This window comes from Physeter macrocephalus, chromosome 11 (assembly GCF_002837175.3).
Source record: "Physeter macrocephalus isolate SW-GA chromosome 11, ASM283717v5, whole genome shotgun sequence".
Classification (NCBI taxonomy): domain Eukaryota; kingdom Metazoa; phylum Chordata; class Mammalia; order Artiodactyla; family Physeteridae; genus Physeter; species Physeter macrocephalus.
Window position 1 is genome coordinate 21,532,070 of NC_041224.1, and position 10,728 is coordinate 21,542,797.

Here is a 10,728-nt window from a genome sequence, read left to right on the forward strand (position 1 = left end):
GGGCTTAGTTGCCACATGCAGGATCTTTAGTTGTGGCATGCGGACTTCCTAGTTGTGGCATGCGAACTCTTAGTTGCGGTATGCATGTGGGATCTAGTTCCCCCACCAGGGATCAAACCCAGGCCCCCTGCGTTAGGAGCACGGAGTCTTACCCACTGGACCACCAGGGAAGTCCCTGGTTATCTATTTTAAATATAGTAGTGTGTATATGTCAATCCCAAGCTCCCAATTTATCTACACCCCCCCCCACCTTTCCCGTTTGGTAACCATAAGTTTGTTTTCTAAGTCTAGGAGTCTGTTTCTGTCTTGTAAATAAGTTCATTTGTATCTTTTTAAAAATAATAAATTCCCCATATAAGTAATATCATATGATATTTGTCTTTCTCTGTCTGACTTGCTTCACTTAGTATGATAATCTCCAGGTCCATCCACGTTGCTGCAAATGGCATTATTTCATTCTTTTTAATCTGCCATCATTTTAAATCTGAAATCTTAATGTTTTATTTACAGGGAGGAATAAAATTTTTCATCTATAATTCAGAAGCTAAGTAAATAACAAAATGAAGCCAGTAAAGCATCTGTTGGCATCTAGTAGTAAATTGGCAAATGTTCCAGAATTAACATATAAAAAAGGAGTATTTAATTCACCATTGTCACCTAAACCAAAGGAAAAACATAGTGCAAAATTAGTACGTGATAAACTTGAACCAGTGGTCTTAAGATCTCCACCAACAGGGGAATCCATCATAAGGTATGCTTTACCCATTCCATCAAGTAGGACAAAGGAGTCAATAGCAGAAGATGAATTGATCAGGAAAATTACCAAACATCTGAAGATGGTAAGATACTTGTTGGTGCCTGGGTTGGGGGTCCCCATGACCATCGTCAGGTTTAGTGATTTCCTTCAAGGACTCACTGGACTCAGTATATAGTCATATTGATGGCCAAGGTATATTATAGTGAAAGGATTAAAAGCAAAATCAGTCAAAGGAAAAGGCACATGGGGTGAAGTCTTGAGGAAACCAGGTGCAAGTTTCCAAGATTTCTTTCCCTTTAGAGTCACACAGGACATGCTTAATTCCTTCAACAGCAAATTGTTACAGCACATGTGAAATGTCTACCAGAGGAGCTCACTAGAGACTCAGTGCCCAGGGTTTTATTGGAGGTTGGTCACCTAGGTACTCTCTGCCTAGCATGTACCAAAATTCCAGACTCCCTGAAGGAAAGCAGGTGTTCAGCATAAATCATATAGTTGGTACAATGAGTTTAGGGACAGTGAGCCACTGTCATCAGTCAATGAATAGTGGGAACCCTCCTGAAATCCAAGTTCTGAGACAAGAGCAGATCTTTCTAAGGATAGGCTTTTCTAAGTCTCATGCCTGCTCTGTTAGCTCTTCTCTGCACTTTAGAAACTCTAGCTCTTAATGTTGGGGGAAAAAAAATCTTCCTTTTTTCTGAGTTTCTTCCTTGCACAGTGATCCAGAATTGAGTTGTAAGTGTACCAAATACCAAGTGAGAACAATGAGGAATAGCACAGATATACAAAAAAAATACGGTTCATCAAACTTCCAAAATACAAGTTTGCTCAAAGTTCAGGGGGTTAGCTCAGAGAATTTCCTTTAAAAATGTATTGCTTTCTGGTCTCCATCTCTCTGTTTTCCCCACTATCTTCAAAGAGGAAAGCCAAGTCAATTAGATTTTGAGGAAAACTTTGGTGGTAAGTAGAGTTGATGCTTCAGCTGTTCATAGACTCCCTTCAACACAGAAATGGAAAAGTCATAGGGCCTTTCTTCATTGCTAGGGAGGGATCAAGGACCTGTTGCTCATACTCCTTCTTCAGGATGATATGAGGTGGGGCATGAGATGGAAAATTTGAGGTTATGGTACTGGTAGAAATAAGTCTTACTGGGCTTCCCTGGTGGCGCAGTGGTTGAGTCCGCCTGCCGATGCAGGGGACATGGGTTCGTGCCCCGGTCCGGGAAGATCCCACATGCCGCGGAGCGGCTAGGCCTGTGAGCCATGGCCTCTGAGCCTGCGCGTCTGGAGCCTGTGCTCCTCAACGGGAGAGGCCACAACAGTGAGAGGCCCGCAACCGCAAAAAAAAGAAAAAAAAGAAAAAGAAAAAGAAAAGAAATAAGTCCTACTGTGAAAATGGTTCTGACATAGTTGATTAAATATCTTTTTAGATTTAATGTAATATTTTTACCCTATATAAGTAAATAATTTGCTTTGATTTTCTCATAGGTTGTTTCTACTTTGGAAGAAACCTATGGATTTAGCATTCCAAGTGGAGAAGAACCAGTTGTGAAGCCTGAACATGAAGGATTAACCTTTCCTGTAAGTATATGTAACGCTAATGTAGAGACATTAATGCTGAAAAGGGCTAAGATTTTCTTTTAGAGTCTGTATATGTTCTCAGAATGAATCCCCCATCCATGAAAATGATCCTCCTAGGAAACTTGACAGTAGTGTACTGATTTTTCCATTCTCTGCCAACACTTATCTTAAAGTTTAATTAAGGCATGTCTGTATCTTTTTTTTATTACTGAAGTATTTATTGGATTTCAATTTTAAATTTGTTTCCATTCATTTGTATATGTTTTTAAACATTTTATTTATTAATTATTATTATTATCATTTATTCTTGTTAGTCATCCATTTTATACACATCAGTGTATACATGTCAATCCCAATCTCCAAAATCATCACACCACCACATATCTATATCTTGAGCCTACTTTTGATGCTAATGAATTCCTTGTTTAATATGTAAGCTTGTGGTTGGCTGTTCGTTTGCAATGTATATTCTTTATTATGTTAAGAAAGTATTCTTCTATTTATGGTTTGCTAAATAAAAAACCCCCAACATTGAAGAGATTACTGAGTTTTAATAAATGTCTGTGTTGTATATGTTGAAATGATATAACTATTGAGGTGATTATGTGGTTCACTTTCAGTCTGTGGATGAGACGAATTATTTTTACATATTTCTTAATAGTCGACTATACTTTAATACACTGTACTCATTGGTCATTATTCTTCTATTTTATAATTAGTTTTGTTAGGGATTGAGTTTGGCTTCATGTAATAAAATACCTATGTTGGGTCTTTCAAACCATGAACATAGTATGTTTCTCCATTTATTTGATTGATTTCATTGTCCTGTTTGATTTCTTTCTTCAGCATTCTGTGATTTTCATCATAAAGATCCTGTATATCGTTCTTCTGATTTATACATTAATATTTCATGTTTTTTGGAATGATTTTTAAAGGCATTTTGTATATATATATATATATGTATTTTATTTTTTATTTTTTATTTTTTTGCGTTACGCGGGCCTCTCACTGTTGTGGCCTCTCCCGTGGCGGAGCACAGGCTCCGGACACACAGGCTCAGCGGCCATGGCTCACGGGCCCAGCCGCTCTGCGGCATGTGGGATCTTCCCAGACCGGGGCACGAATCCGTGTCCCCTGCATCGGCAGGCGGACTCTCAACCACTGCGCCACCAGGGAAGCCCAGCATTATATTTTTAATTTCAGTTTCCACCTGTTTGTTATTATTATATAGAAATATGATTGATTTTCGTGTGTTGATCTTACATCTTGCAACCTTGCTCAATGTACTTCTTTATTCTAGGAATCTTTCTGTAGATACTTTGGGGTTTTATGCATAGACAATTATGTCATCTTCAAATAAAGACAGTTTTACTTCTTCTTCTCCAATCTGAATGTTTTTATTTCCTTGTCTCTCTCTTTGTCTTTTTTTTTTTTTTTTTTTTTGCTGTGCCGTGTGGCATGTGGGATCTTAATTCCCTGACCAGGGATTGAACCTGTGCCCTCTGCAATGGAAGCATGGATTCTTAACCACTGGATTGCCAGGGAAGTCCCCACATATCTTTTTGAATTAGAGTTTTCTCTGGATATATGCCCAGGAGTGGGATTGCCAGATCATATGGTAACTCTATTTTTAGTTTTTTGAGGAACCTCCATACTGTTCTCCATGGTGGCTGCACCAATTTACATTTCCACCAACAAGGTAGGGGGGTTCCTTTTGCTCCACACCCTTGCCAGCATATATTATCTGTAGACTTTTTAATGATGGCCATTCTGACTAGTGTGAGGTGATATCTCATTATAGTTTTGATTTGTGTTTCTCTAATAATTAGCGATATTGAGTATCTTTTCATGTGCCTGTATGTCTTCTTTTTCATATGCCTATCTGTATTTCTTCTTCGGAGAAGTGTCTATTTAGGTCTTCAGCCCATTTTTTGATCAGGTTGTTTGTTTTTCTGATATTAAGCCGTATGAGCTGTTTGTGAATTTTGGAAATTAATCCCTTGTTGGTAGCATCATTTGCAAATATTTTCTCCCAGTCTGTAATTTGTCTTTTTGTTTTGTTTATGGTTTCCTTTGCGTGCAAAAGCTTTTAAGTTTAATTACGTTCCATTTGTTTAGTTTTGTTTTTGTTTCCTTTACTCTAGGAGAGGGATCCAAAAAAATATTGCTACGTTTTATGTCAAAGAGTGTTCTGCCTATGTTTTCCTCTAGAGTTTTATAGTGTCTGGCCTTACATTTAGGTCTTTAATCCATTTTGAGTTTATTTTTGTGTTATGGTGTTAGGGAGTGTTCTAATTTCATTCTTTCACATGTAGCTCTCCAGTTTTCCCAGCACCACTTATTGAAGAGGCTGTCTTTTCTCCATTGTATATTCTTGCCTCCTTTGTTGTAGATTATTTGACCATATGTGCTTGGGTTTATTTCTGGGCTTTCTGTCCTGTTCCATTAATCTGTATGTCTCTTTTTGTGCCAGTACCATACTGTTTTGATTACTGTAGCTTTGTAGTATAGTCTGAAGTCAGGGAGAGTGATTTCTCAAGCTCCATTCTTCTTTCTCAAGATTGTTTTGGCCATTCGGGGTCTTTTGTGTTTCTATACAAATTTTTAAATTTTTTTGCTCTAGTTCTGTGAAGAATGACATTGGTAATTTGATAGGAATTGCATTGAAAGCATAGATTGCCTTGGGTAGTATGGTCATTTTAACACTATTGAGTCTTCCAATCCAAGAACACAGAATATCTTTTCACCTGTTTGTGTCACCTTCAGTTTCTTTCATTAGCGTCTTATAGTTTTTGGAGTACAGGTCTTTTGTTTCCTTAGGTAGGTTTATTCCTAGGTACTTTATTTTATTTTTTGATGTGATGGGATTGTTTCCTTGATTTCTCTTTTTGATCTTTTGTTGTTAGTGTATACAAATGTGACAGATTTCTGTATATTAATTTTGTATCCTGCAACTTTACTGAATTCATTGATGAGCTTCAGTAGTTTTCTGGTAGTGTCTTTAGGATTTTCTATGTATACTATCATGTCATCTGAAAACAGTGACAGTTTTACTTCTTCTTTTCCAATTTGGATTCCTTTTCTTTTTCTTTTCTGAGTGCTGTGGCTAGGACTTCCAAAGCTATGTTGAGTAAAAGTGGCGAGGGTGGGCATTCTCACAGTTGAGTATAATGTTAGCTGTGGGTTTGTCATATATGGCCTTTATTATGTTGAGGATATGTTCCCTCTATTCCCACTTTCTAAAGAGTTTTTTTTTTAATCATAAATGGATGTTGAATTTTATCAAAAGTTTTTTCTGCATCTATTGAGATGATCATATGGTTTATATTCTTCAATTTGTTAATGTCGTGTATCACATTGATTGATTTGTGGATATTGAAAAATCCTTGCATCCCTGGGATAAATCCCACTTGGTCATATTGTATGAACCTTTTAATGTATTGTTGGAGTAGGTTTGCTTGTATTTTGAGGATTTTTGCATCTATGTTCATCAGTGATATGGGGCTGTAATTTTCTTTTTTTGTGGTATCTTTGTCTGGTTTTGGTATCAGGGTGATGGTGGCCTCATAGAATGAGTTCAGAAGTCTTCCTTCCTCTCCAGTTTTTTGGAATATTTTCAGAAGGATAGGTGTTAACTCTTCTCTAAATGTTTGTTAGAAGTCACCTGTGAAGTCATCTGGTCCTGGATTTTTGTTTTTTGGGAGTTTTAAAATTACTCTTTCAATTTCAGTTCTGATAATTGGTCTGTTCATATTTTCTATTTGTTCTTGGTTCAAGAATTTGTCCATTTCTTCTGGATTGTCCATTTTATTGGCTTATAGTTGCTTGTAGTAGTCTCATGATCCTTTGTATTTCTGTGGTGTTGGTTGTAACTTTTCCTTTTTCATTTCCGATTTTATTGATTTGGGCTCTCCCTTTTCTTGATGAGTCTGGCTAAAGTTTTATCAATTTTGTTTGTTTTTTCAAAGAACTAGCTTTGATTTCATTGGTCTTTTCTATTGTTTTTTTATCTCTATTTCATTTATTTCCGCTCTGATCTTTATGATTTCTTTTCTTCTACTAACTTTGGGTTTTGTTTGTTCTTTATTCTAGTTGCTTTAGGCGTAAGGTTAGGTTGTTTGAGATTTTTTCTTGTTTCCAGAGGTAAGCTTGTATTGCTGTAAACTTCCCTCTGTAGAACTGCTTTGCTCCATCCTGTAGGTTTTGGATTATCATGCTTTCATTTTCATTTGTCTCTAGGTATTTTTTGATTTCCTCTTTGATTTCTTCATTGAGCCATTGGTTGTTTAGCAGCATATTGTTTAGCATCCATGTGCTTGTGTTTTTTGCAGTTTTTTCTTGTAGTTGATTTTTAGCCTCATAGTGTTGTGGTCAGAAAGGATGCTTGATATTTCAGTTTTCTTATATTTATCAAGGCTTGCTTTGTGGCCCAGCATGTGATCTATCCTGGATAATGTTCTGTGTGCACTTGAAAACAATATGTATCTTGATCAAATTGATGTTCATCGTCTATTTGTGGCACCTGAATGTGGGTGGAAGAAAATCCCCAAGTCTGCTAATGGTCTCACTTTATATTTGTGATTAGTAACTCTAGTTATTTCATTTTCCCACTCTCCTGAATGACTATTTTAGTTTCCCCCTCTGTCTCCTATATGATTATAGGTTTTACCATGATAAAAAAATATGAACCTCTGAGTATGTTTAAAATGTAATGTTGAGGGATCATATTTGTCCTGGAGAACATTCTGTCAGAATTCTAACTATATATAAGCATCTGAGATTTATTTATCTTTGGTCAGTTCTCGGATTTACAGATCACTGCTCTACTAAAAGAGATTCAGTCATTGTGACATTTTAATATGTAACTTTTTTTCCTCAAAATTTTCTATTGCTCATTAAGTAAGGGTGAAAGACTATATCTCTTGGCAAGTATAGTTATAATCAGAAGTCATAATTAGCATTCATTTTTTAGCACAAAGCGTTATTTAACGTATATTTAAGTGTGTACTTTTTTTTGCTACCCCTAAATTTCAGAAGGCTAAGGCTGGAAAGCTCTTTTCTACACCTGTGTAGAGGAGAATGTGAGGAGAGAGACATAGCTGGGTATATGTCATTACTGAGCCACTCCCCAGAATGTACTTTCTTTCTGGGAAACTTTGCTGGTATAGCATTTGGAACATGGTTTCTCGTTTTATGCATTTCAAGGGACAGAAATTACATACACAAAACTATTTTCAAAAGTAATTAAATAAAAAAAAAGTAATTAAATATATTAAAGTATAGATGGATATACATATGAATTCTGAAAAGTAACTTTCTCCTTTTTTCATAAGGTTGGGGATGATCTGAATTCATTCTTGGTATGTTGTTCACAATTTGCAGCTCAGTTAGAAGGAGCAGCTAAGGAAGAACATAATGTATGTATTCTGTGTAAACTGCTAAGCATAAAATATTACTTAATATTTTAATTATAAGCTACTAATAATATTAATAATAAAACAAGATAAACTGATAATTACTAATTAAATTACTATTCATTATTATTAAAAATCATTTTAATAATAAAATATTTAAAGTTATATTGGTTGTTTGATCTTGAATATGATAATCCAGCCAGCAATATTAGTCTAGGTATAGTGCCTTAAGTAGTTATAAAGAGCATTGGAAAGCATTATTTATCGTAGGCGTTTATGTCTGTGAATTGTCCTTTATGTACAGCGTTGACTGGGTCATTAATATTTTCATATGTAGTATTTATATTTTACTGTGTTTTTTAAATAAGTACATTTATATTACAAAAGTAATGGCATAAATAATGAAAGTTTAAAAATGAAGGCATACAAAAAGAAAAGTCATCATAATCCTGTTTCTCTGAGATAACTCTTGTCAACATATTTTTGTTTACCTTCCTATTTTTCCATAGTTATACGTATTATTCTTTAGAAATTAAATAATACCATATGTATTATCTGGTAATACATTTTCTTATTTTGTGAGTTTTGAAAAATAACATTCATTGTGTTTTAGCTGATTTTGAAAGTATTATTGTGGAACATTTGAAGAAGTATGAAAAGTACATAGGAAAATATATGCAATGTTACTCTGATGCATAAGCATTAGTAACATTATAAAATATACTTTCTCGTGTTTTATTATATATATATATACACACACACACACATATATATATTTATATACACATTTTTTCTAATTTTTTAAATTGGAAAATGAACATAAAGTATACTGTCTTAAGCATTTTTAAGTGTACAGTTCAGTGGTGTTAAGTACATTTATATTGTGTAACCATCACTGCCTTCCACTACAGAGCTCTTTTCATCTTGCAAAACTGAAACTGTATGCATTAAGCAATAACTTCCTATGACCCCCGCCCCCTCTGTTTGGCCCCTGGTAATCACCATTCTACTCTCATTTACTATGAGGGGTTGTTTTTGTTTGTTTTGATTTCATGTATAAGTGGGGTCATGAAATATTTTTCTTTCTGTGTCTGCCTTGTTTCACTTACCATAGTGTCTTACAGATTCATCAATGTTGTCACAAATGGCAGGTTTTCTTTCTTTTTTTTAATGCCTGAATAATATTCCATTTTGTATGTATATCACAATTTCTTTATCCATTCATCCACTGATGGACACTTAGACTGTTTCGATATCTTGGCTATTGTGAATAATGCTGCAAAGACCATGGGAGTGCAGATATCTTTTTGAAATACTGATTCTGTTTCCTTTGGATATATACCTGAAAGTGGGATTGCTGGATCATATGGTACTTATATTTAAAAATTTTTTTTAGAAACCTACATACTGTTTGCCATAGTTGCTATATCAATTTATATACCCACCAACAGTGCATGAGGGTTCCCTCTCTCCACATCCTTATCAGTGCTTATTTTCTCTTGTCTTTTTGGTAATAAATGTTTTCACAGGTGTGAGGTGATATCTCATATGATTTTGATTTGCATTTCCCTGATGATGAGTGATGTTGAACACCTTTTCATATACCTGTTGTTTATTTGTATGTCTTGTTTGGAAAAATGTCTATTTTTCTATTTCTTTGCCCATTTTAAAATCAGGTTATTTGTTATTTTGCTGTTGAGTTGCATGAGTTCCTTATATGTTCTAGATATTAAGCCTTTTTACAGTAATATATATGGCTTGCAAATATTTGCTCCCATTCCAGATTGCCTTTTCATTTTGTTAATGGTTGTCTGTGATGTGTGGTGACTTTTTAATTTGATGTAGACCCATTTGTTTATTTTTTTCATTCTTTTTCAAAGTTTTATTTTTTTCTATGTATTTATGTATTTATTTTGGCTACACTGGGTCTTAGTTGCAGCATGCAAGCTTCGTGGTTGTGGCATGCAGACATCTTAGTTGTGGCATGTGGACTTCTTAGTTGCGGCATGTGGACCCTTAGTTGTTGCATGCCTGTGGGATCTAGTTCCCCAACCAGGGATTGAGCCCAGGCCCCCTGCATTGGAAGCGCAGAGTCTTACCCACTGGACCACCAGGGAAGTCCCCCATTAGTTTATTTTTGCTTTTGTTAAACTTGGGCTTTAGGTGTCATGTCCAAGAAATCATTGCCAAATCCAATTTCCTGACGCTTTTCCCCTGTGTTTTCTTCCAGCAGTTTAATAGGTTTAGATCCTGTATTCAGGTTATGGATCCATTTTGAGTTAATTTTTACACATAGTGTAAGGGAAGGATGAACTTTGTTCTTTGCATGTGGATATCTAATTTTTTCAGCATTATTTGTTGAACAGATGGTTCTTTCCCCATTGGTACTCTTGTATAAAATCATTTTGCCATATATGATAGGGTTTATTTCTGAGTTTTCAATTCTGTTCCATTGGTTTATGTATCTTTTAAATTATTTTTTTATTTTTATTTTTAAAAATTTAGATATCATTCACATATAACACTGTATTAGTTTTAGGTGTACATATGTATCTATCTTTATGACAGTGCAGCACTGCCTTTTTTTGTTATACATATACGTATGTTCCCATATCTCTTCCCTCTTGCGTCTCCCTTCCTCCCACCCTCCCTATCCCACCCCTCTAGGTGGTCACAAAGCACAGAGCTGATCTCCCTGTGCTATGTGGCTGCTTCTGTCTAGCTATCTATTTTTCATTTGGTGGTGTATATATGTCCATGCCACTCTCTCACTTCGTCACAGCTTAACCTTCCCCCTCCCCATATACTCAGGTCCATGCTCTAGTAGGTCTGTGTTTTATTCCCGTCCTACCACTAATCTCTTCATGACATTTTTTTTTCTTAGATTCCGTATATATGTGTTAGCATATGGTATTTGTTTTTCTCCTTCTGAGTTACTTCACTCTGTATGACAGACTCCAGGTCTATCCACCTCATT

At 35.4% G+C, this 10,728-nt stretch overlaps 1 protein-coding gene across 1 annotated transcript in view; it reads left to right on the plus strand.

Moving 5' to 3' along the window:
* Positions 1–560: 560 nt before the first annotated feature.
* CCDC7 (coiled-coil domain containing 7) overlaps positions 561–10,728 on the plus strand; it is a 321,418-nt gene continuing 311,250 nt past the window's right edge. The window contains exons 1-3 of the mRNA XM_055087797.1: positions 561–839; positions 2,245–2,337; positions 7,671–7,754. Coding sequence (XP_054943772.1) covers positions 561–839; positions 2,245–2,337; positions 7,671–7,754 — 456 coding nt within the window. The remainder of the gene's footprint in view (positions 840–2,244; positions 2,338–7,670; positions 7,755–10,728) is intronic.